General features: G+C 38.9%; 4 protein-coding genes across 4 annotated transcripts; 2 read left to right on the top strand and 2 right to left on the bottom strand.

Annotated features, from left to right (window-relative positions):
* Nucleotides 1-3,636: 3,636 nt before the first annotated feature.
* On the bottom strand, nt 3,637-8,116 carry tspan3a (tetraspanin 3a). The gene is made up of 7 exons (XM_031747304.2): nt 7,910-8,116; nt 6,814-7,005; nt 6,554-6,628; nt 6,250-6,351; nt 5,975-6,127; nt 5,754-5,837; nt 3,637-4,467 (listed from the first exon to the last, which is right to left on the bottom strand). The coding sequence occupies exons 1-7, from the start codon at nt 7,970-7,972 to the stop codon at nt 4,375-4,377; spliced, it is 762 nt and encodes a 253-aa protein (XP_031603164.1). The 5' UTR covers nt 7,973-8,116; the 3' UTR covers nt 3,637-4,374.
* Nucleotides 8,117-10,396: 2,280 nt separating this feature from the next.
* ch25hl1.2 (cholesterol 25-hydroxylase like 1, tandem duplicate 2) lies at nt 10,397-11,680 on the bottom strand. Its single transcript, XM_031747456.2, has one exon. The coding sequence runs from the start codon at nt 11,678-11,680 to the stop codon at nt 11,033-11,035; it is 648 nt and encodes a 215-aa protein (XP_031603316.2). The 3' UTR covers nt 10,397-11,032.
* A 1,067-nt stretch (nt 11,681-12,747) lies between these two features.
* On the top strand, nt 12,748-17,858 carry si:dkey-24l11.2 (uncharacterized protein LOC100034462 homolog). Its single transcript, XM_031747364.2, has 12 exons — nt 12,748-12,921; nt 14,103-14,663; nt 15,203-15,262; nt 15,377-15,429; nt 15,514-15,658; nt 15,769-16,109; nt 16,206-16,434; nt 16,544-16,658; nt 16,836-16,947; nt 17,049-17,160; nt 17,415-17,527; nt 17,679-17,858. Exons 2-12 carry the CDS (start codon nt 14,115-14,117, stop codon nt 17,746-17,748), a joined length of 1,899 nt encoding a protein of 632 aa, XP_031603224.1. The 5' UTR covers nt 12,748-12,921; nt 14,103-14,114; the 3' UTR covers nt 17,749-17,858.
* Nucleotides 17,859-20,343: 2,485 nt separating this feature from the next.
* ch25hl1.1 (cholesterol 25-hydroxylase like 1, tandem duplicate 1) lies at nt 20,344-21,303 on the top strand. The gene has a single exon (XM_031747455.2). It carries the CDS (start codon nt 20,449-20,451, stop codon nt 21,286-21,288), a length of 840 nt encoding a protein of 279 aa, XP_031603315.1. The 5' UTR covers nt 20,344-20,448; the 3' UTR covers nt 21,289-21,303.
* Nucleotides 21,304-22,229: the final 926 nt, after the last annotated feature.

Raw genomic sequence — 22,229 nt, 5'->3', positions numbered from 1 at the left:
TGTGTCACTTTCGTATGTGGTACTGAATCCGATACATATCCGATGTTTTAGAAAGCGACTGCTGTTTGAACGGTCATGTCGCATTAAATCCGTCTTTTACGTCACTGACAAGACAGACGCCAATTATCGGCGCCGGAGAAGCGCCCGAGAAGACATCGCGAACGCTTCCTGGCCATCCAGTGTAGATGTCAGTGAAACTGTTGGGAAGACCACGTGAACATTTTATTTGTACTGTATAGTCTGCAGATTCTGACAGAAATCTGCAACTATCCTTTGAAGCACCGCTCCTCTCTAAAACAGCAGTAAGGATCATTATTAGGTTATTTACATTATTATGTAAATAAAAAAATAACTTAAAGCAAAAATTGGGAAACGTAAAGTCCGAAGTCTTTATATTAAGGGCCATCAGTCAAACAATATTGTTTGCTCTGGGTCTAAACAGAGTGCGTTCTGTGTGACATCTTCTTTTGCGCATGCGGTCCGCTTTGAGCGTTCACACTGTCGCATTTTATTTGTAGTGTGAACAAGCAGACAAAAAAATCAGATTTGATCAAAAAATCGGAATTGAGCATTAAGACCTGCAGTGTGAGCTGTATGTAGGACTATGTAACTGCTACATTTCTATGTACATGTTGTAAAGACTATGAAATAGAATAACCCCAGAGCTTCATCTTATCCACCATTTACCTTTCTGTTGTAAGTATCACTGAAGCACTTGTATGATTTAAAATTTTGACACCCTGTTATGGAGAGAAATCAGTCTCAAAGGTGTCACAGATGTGCATGATTACAATCTACAAGCACAAACTAGGATTTATAAATGTGTTCTACAGCTGGTGGAACATTTTAAGATCGCACAAATGTGTGCTCTACACCCAAATACAAAGCAATTTGAACACATGTAAAAATATTTTATATTAGTTTATTATTCTTGAATAAATGGCGATCATGCATGCACAAATTTTAAAGCTTGACTTTACAGATCTGATCACTTTCAAAAAGCTTCCTCTGCTTACAGGTGTCTATTAAATGACCGTAATCTGATAAGGACGGATCATGTCAGGTGTGCAATTGGGGTATGAGACGCTTCTCATTTCTTTCAGCAGTGTACAGATCCATAAATGCATGTTGTTTTCAAATGCTAGAAAAAACTGGGACATCTGGGTTTTCTGCTTATTCCTATCCTAATTCAAATAAATAAAGGTGTATTTTCTAAATGAACAGAATAGCTTGTTAGCCCTCGACTAGAACACAAACCAATTACAGATGCTATACAGACTGATGCATAGCATATGCTAAGGCAGTAAAACCTATAAGCTAATATAGGTTAATAGTTAAACCTATAAAGTAGTTCACAAGGGCAGCAAAATAAAACAGACAAGTCACAAAGACATCTGCTTTAAAAGCAAAAAGGGGGGGAAATAGATTGTAAAAAAGTCAAAAATAATTGTATTTCTTTGTGCAGATATTGAGTCCCTTACCCAATATCTGCTATGGGTACTAAGAGATCAAAGTTATAGTTGGAAGAAATGTTTGCAAAACATGCAGGAAGCCAGCGCACTGCAACATTTTAACATGCATAATTTAGAGGGTTGCTGGTAAAGGGCCCAGTGTGAACAATTTCAACAGCACCGCTTTCAACATCCTGTGAAAGCTGAAAATGCTGTGACAGAGCCTCAGCTAAAGCTATTCTTGACCACATACAAAGTCAAGATAGCAAATATCCAGTGGTGTGTATTACAGTCTCACCCTAGTGTACTTCAGTGGAACCTGTGAATGGAGAAGTGAGTTCACCCTATATTTTAAGTAAACACAAACAAAGAGTACATTGTGCTTTTTACCTGCAGATAAAAAAAAATCCTTTCTAGGACAGTTTGTGTATGTTTTTAACAGACTTGAGGAATCAGAACCATGAAAGGGAAACTAACTGGGAAGACTGTTAGTAGTTGACAGTGGTACAACGCATCAAGCCTCCACAAAACATTATTCCCCAGTGTTCTGCATAAGCCACAGTGAAATCAAACTTTTTAATTAATCTTAGACTCATGCATGACTGTTAATGAACTATTTTAAACCAACTTGCACATGGGGTCAACAATGATGGTCATATTTTACTCAGCTTAGCCAAATACCCATACATCTTGCTGATTTCTCTCCATTTTAAAGCGGGAGTGTACTGGTCAGTTAAGAGCCTCAAAAGTAAAGTGAAAGACACTAAAGAAAAGATGAAAGATTTTAGGACTAATAAACTAAATACATAATCCTAAAATTGATTGAATGTGAGCAATAGTGCATTTATTTTCAACAAATTCAGCTGTTCAGGATTAGCAGTCTATACTTGACTGCTTATTTTTTAATCACACATATATATATGTCTTATTAGTGTTATATTTAAAGTTCATGTGATTTTGTTACCGCTATTCATAATAAACTATGCCATACTATTATTAAAGTTCTCACTTCAAATACTTTTGACTGATGAAAACATAAAATCAAAATGAATTGTGAATAAAAAAATAATACTAGGAGCTAATTGACATCTGCAGATGCCAAAATGCTGACAGTTCAGGATCACTCATTAGGCTTACATTAATGTTAGTTTAGACGAATAACCATGACCATTTATTAATCTCCATAGGCTGCTGAATAGTATCTGTAATAGATAGACATATGTATTGTTTATTTAGAAAAAAAAGGGTCTTTGAAATAATGTAGGAAGCCCAGATGTCCCACTCGCACTAGAATGCAGCATGTGTTTGGGGCTGAAAGAGTGAAGTGTCTTAAATTCCCATCTGATTGTAACATGTCATATCAGTTGACCACACACTGAAATCAGCTCTGTGAGTGATTGAAAATCACAAATATATTTGGACGTTTGTATTCACACGAGGCCTTTTGAAAGCAAACATTATCAGATTTGTGATTTGTGGGTAAAGTGTTTTCTGTTTGTGTGCGCATTGGAGCACGAATTTGTAAAGACTCAAAACTGCACACAAATCATACATTGTATTTAAAATGTTAATTTATGCTTTTGAGGCCAAATAGGGAAAGATAAAAAATGAGAACATCAGTAGGACAGTTCAGAGCAGTTTCAAGACAAACTTAGGAGACGCAGAGGGTGGTCACATCATACACATTTGTGAAACTTGTGAGACTAATTTATCTTTACAGCCCCCAGTGGCAGCAATATAAAAGCCTGTGGAAGTAATGCATACTATACTTAATGTAAAAAAAAAAAAAAAAGGCCTTTGTATATTTTCAATGTGCAGATAGTAGTCTGAACACAAAAAGTGCATGTAACATGTTTATTTATATTTATTAAAAGTGAACTGAAAAGACAAACCTTCTATTGTTGTTGTTGATTTTTTTGTTTTGTCTTTTTTAAAAACACACCCTTAGCTTTAGCATTGCAGTGAAGACTATTTCTATGTTTTATTAGACCAGTCTATTCTTAGATTATGTGGCTAACAACTCTCTGCTCTCTGATTATGCAGAAGTGGGCTTTGCTGCCAAGTTTTTCTCAGGTAAATAAAGCAGAGACATTTACCAGAATTCATTCGAGTCTAAAATCGTAATTTCTTTTGATACCAGTGTCTTCTGACCTTTGACTCTTTGATAACAATAAGAACAAACAGAAACCGGAAAACATTCGATTTAATTTTAAATATGCTGCAATTACATTCTGCTACATATCAGCAAGTCATGTTCTAAAACTACCATTGGTAGACTGCAAACAGAAAGGAACAAAGTCAATGCATTACACTTCAAATACCCCAAATACTAAAAGGACTGATTCAAAAAATAAAGCTCAAAGAAGCAAAAGCCAGTGAAGTTACACAGTTTACACACAAAACATGCAGTGACCTTTACTTCTACTGCAGTTTAAGTATTTCTTGACAGAATACTGCTGATGAAAAATAAAGTTTAAAATGTACGTGAGCTGCAGGAGTAGTTCTCATAGTAGAATAGTAGTAGCAGTAGTAATAGCAGTTGAAGTACAAGGTAAATTATATTCTTTCTTTCAAGTACATGACAGATTAAAAAAAAATAAAATACAATGTGTTAGCCGTACATATAGTGCAAAAGATAAGAGGGAACTGCACTACCCACATAAAAACTCTGAACATAACCAAACCAGGTTTCAGTTGGTATAAGCGAGGCCTTCCAACCACAATGCCTTCCACAGAGCAAATAATGCCAGCGTTTCAATCTCAATGACCTTTATAAAGAATTTGGACAACAGCTTTTTGGAAAAAACAGGTAAAACACACAAGTTAACTGTGGTTAGTGCGTTAAGGTTAGTGTGGTAATAGATTATTTCATGCTCTCACCTATAAATCCTTAATTAATGTTATGGTGAGAAATGCTTTCTCCTTATGCATAGGTGCCCCCTGTAACTAGCAGCTCGTAGGCAGGATCCCGGCTTCTCCGGCACAGCACGACACATGCACACAGCATCCCCAGCATCTAAAGGAAATGCAACACTCAGTTAAAAGTACTCACACATTATAAGGTGGGAAGTCCTACAATGTATAGCACGTATTATACCAGACTATAAAATATGTGTTACTTTCATCATGGAACACTGGCTTGCACTGTGGTCACTTCCTTTGAGTAGGTGGACTCTTCTGCTTCTAACGCTTAGAAAAGGTATGCTAAAATCATTTTACATCATAGGCCACATGCAGGCCACATTACAGAAAATGTATTAATTAAAAATTAGGGGCCAGATTTGACCTGGGCCTTATAATTGACACCCTTGACTTAGAGCATGGTAAGTGCAAAGAAGCTTTTGCCAGTGTGGAACTGGTTTCTTGAGAGTAGGTTGCGTGAAGCGGAAGCCTGTCACCTGCTACTTCATACTAAAAGTAATTTGAAATATAGCTACCCAGTTCCGAGTAACCAGCTGTAATATTCAAAACTATTGATGGTATACCTAAGAAGTCTAAGGAGCTTGGAAAGAAAAGCGTCTGGACTTCTTTAAGTTGCTTGAAGATGTATCACCTCTCATCCGAGAAGCTTCTTCAGTTCTAGGGTCAAATGGTGGAGAGTCCCAGATTTAAGCTCTTTGGGAGAGGGACAATGGACCCCTAATGATCCTGTACCTAATCACATGAGCCAAGGTGTGAAAATGGGTGTAGGTCACAATCAGCCAAGGTTTCAGGTGAGCTCATTGTGAAACCTAGCCCCACCCTATCATATGGCGTCTGGGAAGGGATCTCAAAACTGGATTATAGATGGCAGACAGTTGGTGTCGTAAACCACCGCCTCTGTTCAAAGATGGTCACTCACAGTGGACATAAATGGCTTCTTTTACTCCTCTTTCGAACCATCTGTCCTCTCTGTCCAAAATGTGTACATTGGCATCCTCGAAAGAGTGACCTTTGTCCTTTAGGTGCAGATGGACCGCCGAGTCTTGTCCCATGGAGGTGGCTCTTCTGTGTTGTGCCATACATTTGGTCTCTCCAATGTAGAGGTCTGGGCATTCCTTGCGGCACTGTACAGCATACACCACATTGTCAAGTTTGTGTTTCGGAGTTTTGTCTTTCGGATGAACCAGATGAACCGGAGACTCTCCACCATTTGACCCTAGTACTGAAGAAGCTTCTCAGATGAGAGGTGAAACCTCTTCAAGCAACTTAAAGAAGTCCAGATGCTTTTCTTTCCAAGCTCCTTAGACTACGATGACCTGGATGACTGAGAACCTTCACAGACATATACCTAAGAAGCCATCTTCTTCCCGAGTTAAATACCTGCATGGCAGCAAATGTCAGCGCAGTCCAGATGACATACATCATGATCTCCTGTAGTTTCTTCACAACAAGTGCTTCACAACCCTATAGAAGCATATAATATACATATATATATATTTAGATGAATATACAAGAAGAAGCTGTCACATTAAAAATAAATAAATAAATAAATAAATGTGTCTTCAGCATGACAACTTGAGAGGAGATAAGAGATTGTTTACTTCTTGGTAGAGAGCTTCAGGATGAGTAAGAGACCCCGTGCAGGTTCCAATGTTAGATTTGCAGCAGCTGATGGGTACGCTGTTGTTTTTTGATTTTTCATACCAGCGTGTGTGCTGCCAGTCTGAGTAATTGTGAATCCCACAACACTGAAGCTAAAGATAAAGAACCAAAAGTAATGTCAATGTCTTGCAAACACACATAAAAAACAAAACAAAACACACCACACACAATAGACACAGACAGCTGATAAAGAGAATATGATTTTTATCCTCACCTGTCTCTGAACATAGTCAATGGCACGGCTCTGGGCGTTGCTATTTGTGCCGTTGTACTCATCATAAACTTTCATAATAGAACTATTAACTTCATTTTCAACCTGCGAAGAGTTTAAAAAAAAAAAGAAAAAAAGGTGAGGGTTAAGCGTTTGTTGACGCATCTCCTTGAACAAATCAACTTTACACCAGAGTCACTTAATGGACTTTTCAGCGGTTGACTGCCTGGGTGTTATCAGAGAGATCTACTGTGCTAAAGGCTCAGAAAAAAACAAACATGTAGCAAGTTGTATTTGACTTCCTCACCTTTGCTCTGTAAATGTATCCGAGAACGACTACTGCCACTTCTGTCATGAAAACCAACAGGAGAATGACGACAAACTGTGAATTGAATTTCAAGATTAAAGACAAAGGGACAGTTGTCAAAAGGTTATCTTTGGTCTGGTTTAAGTTACACTCATCCTACCTATTAATTCATGCTTGGTGTTTTGCATTCAGGACACAATATAATGCATTGTGCACTACACCTTTAATATTTAGCACACTCTTTAAACTGGTTTACTGACCGATGTAAGTCCACAGTAGCTCTCCCTCACTGTAGCGCAGCATCCAATTAGCCCAATGATGAACAGAAGGGCTCCAACTGCAATGATGATCACCGCTGGGATAAGAGTGTACACATCTTCAAAGAAGTGATCATAATCATCATATGTAATGAAGACATAGGCTCCAACATAGCAAAGGATACCAGCGGCGGCCTGTAGGTGAAAAGAAAAACAAAACAAAACATTATAATAAATAGTATCCATTCATCCAGGTAATATTTACCCAATTCAGGGTCATGGGCCTATCTCAGCAGTCACTGGGCAAAAAGCTAACACAGAGAGACAAACAACTATTCACACTTATTAACATAACCCCTTTAGACTGTGTGAGAAAGAGTGTGGGGAGAACATGCTAATTCTGCACATAAAGGCCCCAGCCTGGATTTGAACCTAACACCTTCTTGCTGTGAGGCAACCGTGCAGCAGCGATTAGCACGATAAGTGTATTGCCACCGTGGCAACAGACCTTTGCAATAGGGCCGCAATATGTTTCACATGTGTCTTAGTGCAGTAGGCATGAACTCTAATGCTAAAAACAACAACTACTAACAGTTAATCAGCACTAACTGTTCTCATCCCCAGAGACTATCATGAAGAATATAGTGGTCCTTAATTTTATACTCCAGTACATTTCAAAGAAACATGCTAAGAGTTAGATTTACTTTGTAGCCATGTCCAATAAATAAAATAAAAAGAAATAATGGATCCGCTTAAACTTCTGTTAAAGTTCTTATAAGTTATGATAACACAGCAATATCGGTGTCCCACAAATACACAAAAAGGTGGCTTCAGGAAGCAACATAGCAAGCAGTTCTTTAAATATAAAACGTAATGACATATGGTCCATTTAATATAAGCTCATAGCGGAAACCTACTGACACTAGCAAATATCTCATCAGCAAAAGTCACGTTTTTCGACTGCCTCCTGAAGCTACCCCCTCACTTGTGAGACAAAGGTCGCAGCAAGCTAAGCAGCTGACGGCACAGAAACACACAGCTAGCTACAGCCGGTTAAATGTGACGCACGTTTAAAACCTACACAAACCTCCAAACTTACCCAAAAAATCAGGTTTAGAAAGACCAACACCGTCTTCGACGACGTGATGCCACACTGCCCCATCGTCAACACGGGTTATTAAAGCTGTTCGTTTCGGAAAAATAATGCAGGTTTCTACTCAGACATCTCCCAGCTGGCCCCACCATTCACTCTCCATAACCTTAACAACAGACCGTTGGACAGCTGCCCGCGACACAGCGCCCCCAACAGCAGAACTGCGACAACACACCTTGCACAAACATAAGTTAACCACGCCCCCAAAATGGTGACTGGTGCCTTAAAGCTTACAGTCTGGTTTATCTGACCAGCCTGCAAGCAATATTTTTTCGGGCCAAGAAGCTTTTATTGTGTTACAAATGCTAAAAATGTGCCAAATGTTAAAAACCCGAGATAACAGTTTTATTTATATATACCGGCCACTTTGTTAGGTACATTTCTACACCTGCTCGTTAATGCAAATATGAAATCAGCCTCTATCACATGGTAGAGTAACTTTGAACGTGGCATGGTGGTGTAGAAGTGGATCTATACTGTTTTATCTGTCCTCTAAATTGAGTCAGTAATCAGATAGGCAAAGTCTTTTTTTTAACTTGCTGTGCCGACATAATTGTTTGCATAAACATGGATCAGATTTTTCTATCTGCATGTGTCCAAAGGACAATGTGCATCCCAAAATGCATGCATGTACCGCCCTTGCAGACAACTCATGTAGAATACACCCACTGGTCAATTCATTAGGCACACCTGTTCAAGAGCTTATTCACGCAAATACCTAATCAGCCAATCACATGGCAGCAACTCACACACCACCTGCTGAAGTTCAAACTGAGCATCAGCATGTGAAGAAAGGTGATTAAAGTGACTTAATATGACAGGCTGCATGCTTCAGCTGCCTGTCACCTTGCTGCTGGAACACCTGAATTTCGCCAATGAGGGACAGTACAGGATATTTGGATTTTATTCTGCTCAATTTTATGTTTGTTATTTTGGATTAATTTGAGTATTTCTGTTAGTCTGATCTACTGGAATTTTCACACACAAACCTTTCTAGGGTTTACAGAAAACAGCCAGAAAAAAAGAAAATATGCAGTGATTGAAAATTCTCTGGGCTAAAAAGGTATAAGGAGTACGGCCAGACTGAGCTGACAGGGATGCAACAGTAACTTAAACAACCACTTGTTACAACCAAAGCATGTAGAACAGGATCTGAATTTGCAATACATCAGTGTCAGACCGCACAACTGCCACCTTTGTCAGCTGACAAATCTGCAACAACAGCGTGATGCTATCAAGTAAACACAAGCCAAACTCTTTAAATAGTGTTTGCAGCATTTTGTTAAATCTAGGCCACAAAGAATTAGAAGTCTTGTCGCAAAAGGTGCTAAACACAGTATTAGTAAGGTGCACCTAATACAGTGACTGTTTAATTAAGGGTTGTCAAACTCATTTTAGTTCACAGGCCACAAACTACACATTGTAGCACAACTATTGCACAATAACTTATATTAACTGCTATCTCTGTTTTATTATTGGAAAGCACTTTGGTCAACTTTGTCGTTTTTAAAAGTGCTATATAAATAAAGTTGGATTGGATTGGATATAATCCTCTAAAAGTCTTCTTTCTTAATGAGTAAAGAAGTACAAATACATAAGTAGCATCTAATAAGCTAACTACTTCTGAAACAATTAACATGTGAAAGTTTTATACCTTTATAGATCCACTGTCAAGTGTTTTATCTTTATGATTCCTATCATTTGTCTACATTTAAAATACTCTTATGTTCCCATTCAGTTTTGCTCTTGTTTCTTCTTCTTTTGGCTGGTCACCTTAGGGGTTGCCACAGCAGATTATCTGCCTCCATCTCACCCCTATCCTTATCATTCACTAAATCCATTAATTTTATCTCTGGTCTTCCTCTTTTCCTCCAGCCTGGCAGCTTCATATTCAAAATCCTTTAGTCCAGTATGTCCACTATCCCTCCTCTGCATATGTCCAAACCATCTTAGCCATGCCTCTCTAAAATTGTCTCCAAACTGCTCAACCTGAGCTGCCATCTCGGCTTCTTGTCTTTTTTAGCAGCTTTTACTACCTTCCCTTTCACTCTTGCTGCTATCTTCTGTCACAAATCACCACTGACACCAGTGTCCACCCCCTCCACCCTGCCTGCACTCTAATAAGCAGTTTTTCCACTTTAACAAAACCATCCAGTGGTCCAAAATTGACCTTCTATCAGGCTGGCGGTTTCCTGAGGGCTCCATGCATGACATTCCTGGTTTAATTCTCATCCTTGACTCTCATACATAAAACATTTCAAGTAGGCTTTTGTTAGTGTGGAATTACTGGTCAGGTTATGTGATCTCAAAAACAGAGGAGGAGCAATATTTAAAATTTAAAAAGATATGTCCTTCCTAAAAAAAAAATAAAAAATTAGAAGCATCTGTAATCAGGTCATTAAAAATAACATGTACCTTTTGTTTTGGCTTTTACACAGAAATTTATTAAATTACAACCATTTGGAATACAATATACCAGCAGAACACTGCTATGAGCAAATACTGCAGTAGCGGATGTTTATCTGTTGTCACATCAATTTTTTGCTTGCATGAAAGTTTAAAGATAAATAACGATAAGTTAACTAGCAGCTAGTTAAAAACTATCAAAACCTTTTTGTTTCCCTGGGAATAAAGTGGGAATAAATAACCACAAAATAGAACCAACTAAACACAGAGTAATAGAATGTCACTGGTCACATTACTTTTAACACCAGCATTGACTCAGAATTACACAATTGCATTGCTAATAACTAGATACATTCCTGTTGTAGTTTTAAACTAAGAGAAAATAAGCATGCACTGAAAACACAAGGTTTCTTTTAAGGAAAAAACTGATAAGCCATGGCCAAAGCTCAAGATCACTTTCAAAGTTTATAAACCACACATTTAGATTATGCACACAGTTCAAATGTTAACATTTTAATTGAATTGGCAACTGTCACTAAAGACACATTAAACTATCAGCACAGTACTGACAGTAATTTTGCTCTATTTGTGTGCAAAAATGTTTTACAGGCACATGATTTGAAAAAGAAGCACAAAAACACACGTCTCACTGCTTGCAATAGTTTACTTCGTAGCTGAAGAGAAGCTGAAATCAGCATGTGTGCCAAATATTTTGTCCCAGTGACTGAAGTGCGGTGCAAAGTTTGTATTGGGTTTCTGATGGTGCACGTCATGTTTGCTGGGCCCTCCGTAGATGCCAAATGGTATCAGACGAGATGTGGACCAGGGGAAATCATAGCCGCAGTGATCTTCTATAGAAACGTATACATGCAACACCATGAAGGCCCACGTAGTGAACAGGTGACATCTCAGGATCACAGGATTCAGGGTGGTCCAGAAGCCCACTGTAACCAGCTCCCAGCCACCAAGACACTGAGTCGCAAGAGCAAAGGGAGACGAGTAATTGTGATGGATTGCGTGGAAGGTGACATACAGCCAGCGAATCCTGTGATGGAGCAGGTGCCAAATGAAGTACTGCAAGTCAAAAAGCAGGAGGTTGCCTATCACCCCGGCGATCAGCTCCAGCAGGGACGGAGCCTGGTCTGGCAGGTCGGCGGGTGGCCTCCACACCCACTGGGCCACAGATGCTGGAAGCACAAGAAACACATGGTTGTACAAGGTGACACCTGCACAGTGCAGCAATGCAGAGGCCGTTGGTCGACGGCTCGGCTGTATCTTGAATTGCTGAACCCATGGCCACTTATCCCCCATTATGTCACAAAGAAGAAAAGGGATGCAGAAGACAAAGTATGAAGAGACAGTCAGCACAATGGGGAAGAGCGGAGATCGCAAATAGTCTGTGTAGTTGAGCCTCAGGCTGTCCCACAGAGGCTGCAGCAAAGACTTTTCTCTTGACCAACTCATCCAAATATCTACACTGGTTTCTACAAGATCCATGATGAATTAAAAAAGAAAAAAAAAAAACACAGTGAAGGTGTCTGAGAAATGAAGGTGCTTCAGCCAGAAACAGCAGCTTTGGCAAACACTTTTTCCGTGTGTGTCGGCTTAGGCTTTTCTGTCTGTGTGGTATCAAGTGGCAGCCAGGTACAATAAATTATTTATACACCCTGTGCAACAGGTAACTTATAGCTCTCCACACAGGAACTGTTAACATATAGGTGATTATTCTGTCTTCTGTTTATGCTGCATCTCCTGTTTGGTTGGTGTATTTGTCATTTTCACTTATATAAAATAAATACTGTGACGACTTGCACAGGTCTAGCCATAAAAACAGATGAGTTAAAGAAGAGACATAAAGGACAAAAGAGAATGGGAGTTTAAAAAAATCTGAAAAACCATAGAAACAACTATCAGGTCTTTACAGGAAAATAAATATATTTCAAATTAAATACAAGGTCATACGTATTTAAAGCAGTTCATACTGTAGAAGGCAGAAGAGGAAGATAGCCTCACCACAAAGTCCATTTACTTATCAGATGCTTTCCTTCATAACAAAGGATGTTACCAGCAGATGATGTTTTCACTGTACAGCTGTTTTAGATTTCATTTTAGCCCCTCAGTTCAGGATTATCCATGCTAGCTTTGTTCTCCTGTGCTCAAAGGCTCCAGAACAGCTACTGACAATTTATTCAAGTTTATTTTTGTTTCCTTTGATTTTATTTAATTTGTTCTACCTGGAAATATTTTATTTACCGTCCCTGGCACCAGTTTTTATATGTGCATATTATTTTGGAGCCTATATGTATTATTCGAATACGTTTCGGGGAATAATAGCATTAAAAGCCTTTTTGTCGCATATTATGACGCATAATTCTTGCGTTGATGTTTTTACAGTCCACGGTTAAGACGTTTTATAGCACGTATCGCTGACCGTGCAGTCACCTGATATGTAGCAGCCTTAAAAGGTTGTTTGAGGTTTTTTTTTTAAAAGACTGGTACTTGTCGTTATCACACAGGACAAGCTTTTACGAGAAACTCCGTGGATAAACGAGGTAATTTCGTCTTTTCTATTAACTCCTTTATAAAGTAAACATTAGCATACGTACAGTCGTACGTAAAGTTTAGCTAACTTTGCTAGCTAAATCGTGAGCGTTTGAGTTTTGTATCATCTTCGATGTTGACTAGCTTTTTACTGCTAAGCTAGTCATTATGACAGGGAAATACTGCCCATATACTATTTATGATATCACACTAACTGTGGGTGATTTCTAGTTATAGCTCTAGGTGGTGGAGATGGTCAAAGGACACCGGTAACTTCAAGTGTAACTAATTTCAACAAAAGCATTTAACTTCGATGTCATTCTTACGCTCACAGAAAAAATAAATAGGTCAAGTTGACATATAAAACTGGTCAAAGTCCATCCCATGACGCAGTTTGCGATTTACAAATGGACTGCGCATGCTCAGAACTCACCATAGCGTGTATGGGCACGTCTCTCATGGCTTGAAAGAGTTCATTTTATTTAAACGAAAGGGCACTGATACTGTAGAATTTGGCAGTGTTCCAATACAAAGTAAAAATAGGCCAGTATCACAAATACTGATACCCATAAAGCCAGCTTATGAATGGGAGAAACGTGTGTGCATTAATGAAGTTAATGCATATGCTTAATCTGAATGCTTTTTAATGACAAATAAAGATGTGATTTTTGCTTTCCAATGTCAGTTAACACAACAAAACACCTTTCACCGCGTTTTGAAACATTTTTTTTTCTTTTGAGACCTGGAATGTAAACACACTTGCCCGGAAAGGACTTTGTGTCGACTTGTTTTGTTTTTAATGTGGCGTTTAAATAAAAAGAACTTGAAAATTAACATAAAAGGGTTATTTCAGTCAGATATGTTCATATTTCATGTCTGAGATATTTCTTCCCGGTCCACTCAAATAATTAACACGTTACAATAGGCCTAATATATTATTTTAATGTCAAAGTAACAATCATGATGACTGTTCTCACTCGCATGACTGCAGGACAACAAATCACAGCATAGCAGGGAGGAGGAAGAGGGTGCTTGAAAGGAGTGGTGTTTGCACAAACTATCGATATCAATCCACCCACCTGTAATTCACAGCACTGTATGATCTGTTTCTTGAATTTTAATGAAGGCTTGTATTAGTAGAGTAGGCCATACCTGTCTATAGCCTGTCTAAAACTTGTTTTCATTCATCCAGGTATTAATAACAATGGTGAATAGTGAGGAAGAGAGGATGGAAGAAGGTGGTTTAGAGGCAGTAGCTCCAGCACAGCAGCTGTGCCGCTTCTTTTCTCAAGGACGTCATTGCAACTTTGGGAAGAAGTGTAAATTTCTGCATGTACGAGATGATGCCAAAGCTCATGAGAAGGAAACCTTCAGCACATCCTACCCAGCTGAATCAGTGGGCCACAGGCCATCACCTGTCCGCCGGCCATGCCGCTACTTCATCGCAGGCCACTGCACCATGGAAGACAGATGTCGGTTCTGGCATCCACCACAGTTAGCCCTACTGGATGACCAGCCTGTTCCAGGCAATCAGACGAGAGCTGAACAGAGAATTCAACCAGTGCCTCGCCCCAGCGTCCTTCAGGAGGTGAAGCTGAGTGATATGACAGAGGATATCGCCAAACAGCTACGAGACACAGAGATCACTCAGCTGAAGAAGCGTTTTCCCAAAGATCAGCTGATTATTCAGGAACGTAGTGATGGGAAAGTTACTTATTACCGTGCAACTGTAGAGGCCACAGATCCAGACTGGGTAAACACTTCTTCTACTTGTTCTTCAGGAGCTTAGTGGGAAAACCCATACACACATCACTTCTCTTAATACAGTACAACTCTGTTTTAATTTGTAAGCAAGTTCTCTCCTTAATTGAGCAACACAGAAGACCAGTGATGTTATTGAGTAACAAATACTGAAGTTTGTTGCTATTCGTAAGGCAACATGAGAGCTCACACAGTAAATTTTAATTCTCTTGGTAATTGGTGCAAGATAATTCAGGCACAGTGTTAAACTGGAACACTAAGCTTGAATTGTTGTAATGCGAAAGAGGTAAAGATGTATTTATTTAGGCATTTATATGAATATTTACAGTTGTAATATTTTAAATTGTCTGTAAGCCACCAACTGCTGTAAGACCTAAAAGTCCAGTCTGATCACAATTTAGGCCACAATTCACAATTATTAATGAGCTAACTTAAATGCTTTGGAATGATTATTAGGTTGAAAAAATGAACATAGCACTTCATTGCAGTCTTACCTGGAAATTTATTCTGATGTTTCATTTTAACTTACAGCCTTTTGATCTGAAAGAAATTGACATCATGGTGAGCTTTCCAGACAATTACCCGCAAGAGGTAAAGACCGCTGCTTCTTAAACCACAGTTTGTCTAATACAGCACACTAAGAATGATTGTCATGGAAAGAACAGTTTGCCATCATTTTGATATTTATTTATTTATTTTTCTTAGATTTTTACATTGGATATACCCCTGGACCAGGATCTGCCTTCTGTAATGGCAAGGTAAACGCAGTTGTGGTTCATTTTTATGTGTTTATTGCATTGATAGCTGTTGCAGTCATCTCTACAAAATCTTTTGCTACATAGGCATGTACAGCAAGCATCGTTGGAGTGGCTTCAAGCCAAGCATGCGACCAATCAGCTCATGGGAAAGGTAGAGCTGCTTTTCAGGCCTTTTCTTCGCTGGCTGGATCGCAGCTTGGAGAGGCTGTTTACTGAAGGAGCCCGGCAGGTGAGATTGAAATCTAATAATTGTGTTTCAAGCTCAGTACATATATATCAAAATGACCTGCAAGTTCTCTTTCTCTCTTGCTCTTTTTTTCTTTTCTTTTCTTTTTGCAGTTGAAAAAAGACATTGATTTAGAAAAAGCTGGACTGCAGTTTATACCCTATCAGGAGCTCCAGGCAACTGTGTCTGAAACATCTGAGCCTGCGTCTGATGCTGCTGCTGCAGACAGAGATGAGGATATTGAAATGACACAGGAGGAAGGGAAGTTGGTGCAGCAGGAGAATCTAGGTGGTGATGAAGGGACAGAGAAAGAAGAGACGAGTCATCTGGTGGAGAACATTAAGATCAGCGATCCTCGCCGAGGCACAGAGGTGAAGCTGCTGGGACTGATGCTGGGAGAGAACACCGCCACTGTAGTCGCCCCGCAAATTACTGTTTCTCTTCAGTGTAACAGGTTATGAAAACGAGAAAGGATTAGACACTGTTTTTTGTTTTGTTTTTTCAGAGTGAGAGCTCATCCACAGTTCTAACATTCTAACTCTGTTTACAGGTGTAAGGTGACTGCAGACCTGACCCTCACTGGAAGGACCCCCTGCTCGGCTCAGTGTGAAAACTGTACCACAAGCATAAGTGCAGCATTCAGACCCTGCATGCTTCACCATTACAGTGATGTCCTGGGTTACTTGGATCTCCAAAACACTACAGCTGTGGACCTAGTACTTCAGGAGTGTGAACTCACTGTGGGCTGCCTCAGCTGTTCCCAGGAGGGCCCAGTGCAGGTGACGAAACATGTTATGCTTAACATACCAGAACAGCCACACTGTGAAATGTCATGCAACTGAAAACAAATCTGTTTTTTGTGTGTTTGGTTTTTTTTTTTTTCATCAGAACCTTGCCTATGGACAAACAAAGGAGTTTAATTGTGAAAACTGCCACACCAAACTCAGCATCCTGGCTGAGAGCACAAAATTTCACTATATTCAGCCTCGCACCAATAAAACAGGTCAGAGCTCATCTACATTTGACATCAATGTAATATAAGGATATGTCAAAAGTTTAAAAATCTAAAGCTACTCAATAGATTAAGCATGAGCATTTATAGACACTGAAATAAACTTACGCCTCATCAGATGACAAGGGCTAAACTACTGTGTCTGTTTTTCTTTCTCATTTTGTGCAGGGTCAAGTGGTGTCAGTTACAAGACATTAAGAGAACCTTCTGTGCAAAAGGGGAAGCCACTGCCAGAAAAAGGAACATGCAAACATTTCAAACAAAGCCACCGCTGGCTAAGGTATTGTTCTCCCTCTGACCTTTCTCTTTTTTATGTGTCGGTACAAGAGGTTTAATAAATGCACGTGGGAGTCAGTGAAAAATTTGTACCCATTTTTTCAGGTTTCCCTGCTGTGGTCGGGCCTACCCCTGCGATGCGTGCCACGATGAGAACCAGGACCACCCCATGGAACTCGCCACGCGGATGATTTGTGGTTTCTGTGCTAAAGAACAGGTAGACTATAGATTTGAAATTTCATTAAATCTTACTTGTCAGTCTGTATATTAGTATAAACCTTACAAGTCTGCTCATTGAAAGTCTAATATAAAGTCTAATAACCAAGGTAAAGTAGCAGTGCATGTATAACAGGAAAGGCTCTGTTTGAGTTGCAAATTAGTTATTTGCTTACATCTGGGAATATAAATGCATGGTAGACTTTGGCTCTAAATGATAACCAAATGTCATCCAAACTGTGTTTGCTCTTGCAGCCATATGGCAATGGAAAGCCATGCGTCAGCTGTGGAGGCATGATGACGAGAGGCACGTACACCAGCCACTGGGAGGGAGGACGGGGGTGTAGAAACAAAGTCAAAATGAGCAGGTACTTAATTACATTAAGGTTCATATCCTGGGAACTAATAATTAAAACTTTATGGGATTAGTTTTTCTCTTTTATTTCTTTCTTTAAAAAAAAAAAAAAAAAAAAAATCTGATTTTAAAAAATGTAAGGTTTTATTCTCCTTTCTCTTCAGAAATGATCGACAGAAATATGCCAGCTCCAACAAAACGGTTTCAAGGAAGGCAGCCGCTGAGAAGAAGTAGTTGGCGAAGAAGAGCCTCATTGCATTCATTTATCACAAATCATTATGATACACAAATCATTATTTCAATGAAACTGTCCTTTTCCACAATAAATTCTGTGTTTCTGATCATTTGGTGTCAGAACCGTTAATATTATTACAATGTGGTATTTAAACTCTTAAGATTAAATATGAATTCAGTTAGAGGACTTTGTGCTCTTTTAAGCAAGGTCAGTTTACAGAACATTAAATTACATTGAAGTGTCCTGGTATTTGCAATATTATATTAGTTATTGCAGTATTAAATATCCCTTAAGATTAGAATCTTATTTTCAAAGGTCATCTGGCAAAGAAAGGGCAGCATTAGCAGGATTGACCCAGTGACTTAAAGCGTATGGAGGTCATTTGGTCTCATTACACAGATTAAACACTAAACTTAACCTAGTCAGTCTAATCTAGCTGACCCGGTTGATCCTCTTATAACAGCAATCTATAGCCAAAATGCACAGAGGACTGTGCAAAAGTCTTAAGTCATCCCTCATTTCTTTTTTAATTTTTACTTTCAAGGAGGCAGACTTTCTTGTAATTTTAAGGTGATATTGGGGAAACAGCTCTCCATACTTTGGACATTCCCCACTTTTTCATTTAATTTCAGTCCCGTCCATTTACAGAGGAATATATTTTTGAGTTGTTAGTTTTAATTTTTTAAGCAATATTAATACCGACATATGAATCATTCAAATATATGAAAACTACCTTTAAGGGAATTAGATGTCTTTTGAAAAAGTGTTAGGCACTTTGTTACTAGCAGCCTGTAGCAAAAATCATTTTTTTCTTCCCATTTATTAAATTGGTTTTACCAATAAAAGACAAAGATGACACAGTTTACTAGGCATAAAATTGTATTTCTACACCAACATTAGCTATTAGCTGAAAACTTGACATAGGATCGCCATAGTGTGGAGTGTGTCTTTAAGCTCATCACCACTGCAAGGGAGAGGCAAAAGACTGAGGTTTGGAAAACTACACAAGAACTGGACTGAAAATCAGTGGCAACAGGTCTGATGGTGATTAATCAAACTTTGAAATCTTCGGTTCAAATTGTCTTTAATATGTATAAATGAGGGCAGAAGAGTGGCGGTGAGTGTCTGCCGTCTGTAAAACACGGTGGAGGCTGTGTCCTGGTTTGCAGCTGTATTTCAGCCACTGGCCTTTAAGATCTTGTCAAAATTAATGAAATCGGATTTGGCTCCAGCATGCAACACCATCCGAAAAGAGTCCGAACGGCAACAACTTCATTGTTCAGACAATGGAGTAAAAGCATACCTGGATAGAAAACTAGAATAAAGGTGGTCATACCAAATATGATTGACTTTTAAGCTCCTTAGGAGCGAACTCTCCTTTCCTTTATATGCTATATTTACATGCATGTTTACACACGTCTCAATCGCTGCGCACAGATAACACTCCAGCTTTTCACTGAGCCATTAATGCGTGTGAGAGCGAAATATACAACGAACTAAAGAGAAATGTCCGTTTCCGAACATCAAGAGAGCCAAAAAATCCTTGAAATATTCCTACTGTGAGTCAAACACTTGCCTGATCTTTGTCTTCAGAATTCATTTTGTTAAACAAACAAACAAACAAACAAACAAAAAACAATAGCACATCTGAAGAAAAAGAAAACTGATCTTTGAAAAGATCGATCCTAACCTGGCAGTCAGTACTTCATCATTCACAAGCTTTGTGATCCTGTAAAACTCATTACAGAGTCGGACCATTTTCAAATTAACTCTTAATCTCGAAAGACGGACGCTGACCTGAGGAAATGTTACAGACTTGATTCCTTCCCTGTCCAATGTGCAGATATGGGTCAAAGAGGCGGGCACGCGCTTAAATCGCCAAATAGCGCCAAATGGCACTGGATGTACTGGGTGTGTGGAAAACACGAGACATGTTTATTTTGTTAAAAGAAATTACATTACTTTATTCGCGTAAACGCTACGGTTAGGTTATGTGTTTAAGGTTTAAGTCGACACCATAATAAATAATTAGATAAATAACATATAAATTTAATACATCTCTCTCTCTCTCTCTCTCTCTCTCTCTCTATATATATATATATAGGGAGGGAGAGAGAGAGAGAGAGAGAGATAGATAGATAGATAGATAGATAGATAGATATATGTATCTATATATATCTATATATCTATATATATATATGGTGCATATATTTCATCAGACATGTGATTGTTGACCAGCATAATAGGATGATGCAAAGTGACCAAAAAAAAAGGTATACACAGCTTTAGTCATCTTTTTTTTATGTATCAGCAACAGAAAAGCAGAAAACAGCAGAGAAATATTCTGATATTCTGATTGTTTTCCTCAAAATGAGATGACACCGTTATATGTTATATCGTCAACAAAGAAAACAATCAGCTTATTGTGAGATTAGGAGATATTCTCCAAAGTGGGACACCAAAAAGCTGAGGATATTTACAAAAAGCTGTTTTACCTTCTTTTCTTGCATTCATTGAACCGTTGCTGCTCCCTTTGGCATTGACATGGCATTTTTTTGTACATTAAGCTGCTGGAAAAAAAAGGTGGTGGTGTGACTGAGAGCAAAGCCCCTCCAGTTAAACTCCTCTATGTAAGGCAGAACCTTGTCTTGGATCATAAGACTTGCACCACAAGCAGCCTTCACTGGTATCACATCAAGATGCTGAACATCACGGAACCTTGCCTGCAGTTCTTGCCTTGCAGGAGCTCAGACCGTTTTCTGCAGCCATTCTGGGATTATTTACTTTTTCACTATATGCCTCTCATCTCATCCCCATTTTTCCCCGTCCTACTCGCCTTTTCTAGCTATTTTTTCTTCAGCTTACCTTTTGCTGTGCTGGACCTCTTGGGAGAAAAGGTGCCTTTATTCCATCAGTACAAGATCCAACCAAACAGGAAGCCAACTTTAAAAATGATGGGTGACAACTTCATGGTTGCTTTTTATAACCACATCTTCTTTGTTTTACCAGCTGTAATAATCAGTATTTTCATTATGCCTGCACCACCACTGCCACGAGATGCTCCCACAGTATATGAACTGTTTATTGATATGCTGGCTGTACTGCTCCTCTTTGACACTCAGTACTTTATTTGGCATTTCATGCATCATAAGCATCCTCAGCTTTACCGCTGGATCCATGCAGTCCACCACGAATACATAGCACCTTTCTCATGGTCAAGTGAGCGGCTCAGCATCCCAGAGCTGATGACGGTGGGATTCTGGAGCAACCGTGATCCAGTTCTTCTAAACTGTCACCCGCTGACCACATGGTGCATTACAGTTTTTAGCATCTGGATGTCTGTTGAGGACCACATAGGCTACGACTTGCCGTGGACCTTGAACCGCCTGGTGCCTTTAGGGCTGCTGGGTGGAGCACCAGCTCATGACATGCACCACCAGAGGCCGAGCACCAACTATGCTCCTTTCTTCAGCCACTGGGACAGAATTTTTGGCACGGCCGCCCCTTTGAAGAAAAAAAATGAACTGAAAAGCAAATAAGAACTGTTCTCTCAATATAGCCTGTTTTTTTTTTATGTGGCATTGTTAGCACTGCAACACTCTTTTAATGCCCAATCCTTTAATTACTGCTTGCTCTATGTGGGGCCCTTGCTGTCTCCACACTCTTTGGCAGTATATATATATAAATATATAAATATATAAATATATAAATATATATGTGTGTGTATATTCTCAATGAAACGTGTTAAATGAATTTGTTGAATTTTGAATTCAATAAAAAACATCTTGTTTACAAAGAATCTGACTCCCTTGTTTTATTCATTATTAAATGGAATAAAAAGTAAATAAAAGCTGCCAGGTGTGCATATAATCACTCATTCAACACTGCGGTGAAGCTCCAGTAATCACTTATAATTGCAAGAAAATTCCGGTAAACAACTTCCTGGGGTTTGGGTTTTCTGGCAATCTTCTTACATAATTTAAAACCTTTGAAAGAGCCTTACTCAGCTATATTTTACTTCCAAACTCCACAAGGGAAAACAGAGTTCATAAACAAGAAATCTACTGTTTGTCAAGCTAGTCATGCTGAGTTAAAGACATAAAAAAAGAAAGAAAGAAAGAAAGAAAGAAAGACAGAAAGAAAGAAAGAAAAAGAAAGAAAGAAAAAACAAACATGATTGAGGGAATTCAGGCTAATCCATCCCCGAAAGTGCAAAGCTCTAACTCCTTAACGGTATATTGATTTGAATATGCAAGTAATTTTAAGTCATTAAAAAAAGCAGAGGACTCTTTCATTCCTTCTGTGGAACTTCAAAAAAATCCTTGACTTGTTCTTCTAGGGATCGCCAAACTGGATCACCTGCCTCCATCTTCCTCCTCTGTCACACCAACCCTCTGCATGTCCTCCCCCGACATTCATGAATCTTCTCTGATTTCTTCCTCTTACCTTACTGCTCCATATTCAACATCCTTTATCCAAT

Source organism: Oreochromis aureus, linkage group 7 (assembly GCF_013358895.1).
Source record: "Oreochromis aureus strain Israel breed Guangdong linkage group 7, ZZ_aureus, whole genome shotgun sequence".
NCBI classification, from domain to species: domain Eukaryota; kingdom Metazoa; phylum Chordata; class Actinopteri; order Cichliformes; family Cichlidae; genus Oreochromis; species Oreochromis aureus.
This window is presented reverse-complemented; position numbering and strand designations above follow the sequence as displayed.

Excerpts from the sequence above, each read along its gene's own strand:
- tspan3a (XM_031747304.2), bottom strand. The coding sequence starts at position 7,972 with ATGGGGCAGTGTGGCATCACGTCGTCGAAGACGGTGTTGGTCTTTCTA. Across the intron at positions 6,629-6,813 it reads GCTACTGTGGACTTACATCG|TTTGTCGTCATTCTCCTGTT; the intron begins GTCAGTAAACCA and ends TTCAATTCACAG. Across the intron at positions 4,468-5,753 it reads TGACATTTGCTGCCATGCAG|ATGCTGGGGATGCTGTGTGC; the intron begins GTATTTAACTCG and ends CATTTCCTTTAG.
- ch25hl1.2 (XM_031747456.2), bottom strand. The coding sequence starts at position 11,680 with ATGGGGGATAAGTGGCCATGGGTTCAGCAATTCAAGATACAGCCGAGC.
- si:dkey-24l11.2 (XM_031747364.2), top strand. The coding sequence starts at position 14,115 with ATGGTGAATAGTGAGGAAGAGAGGATGGAAGAAGGTGGTTTAGAGGCA. Across the intron at positions 16,110-16,205 it reads GTTTCTCTTCAGTGTAACAG|GTGTAAGGTGACTGCAGACC; the intron begins GTTATGAAAACG and ends CTCTGTTTACAG. Across the intron at positions 17,161-17,414 it reads GTTTCTGTGCTAAAGAACAG|CCATATGGCAATGGAAAGCC; the intron begins GTAGACTATAGA and ends TTGCTCTTGCAG.
- ch25hl1.1 (XM_031747455.2), top strand. The coding sequence starts at position 20,449 with ATGCTGAACATCACGGAACCTTGCCTGCAGTTCTTGCCTTGCAGGAGC.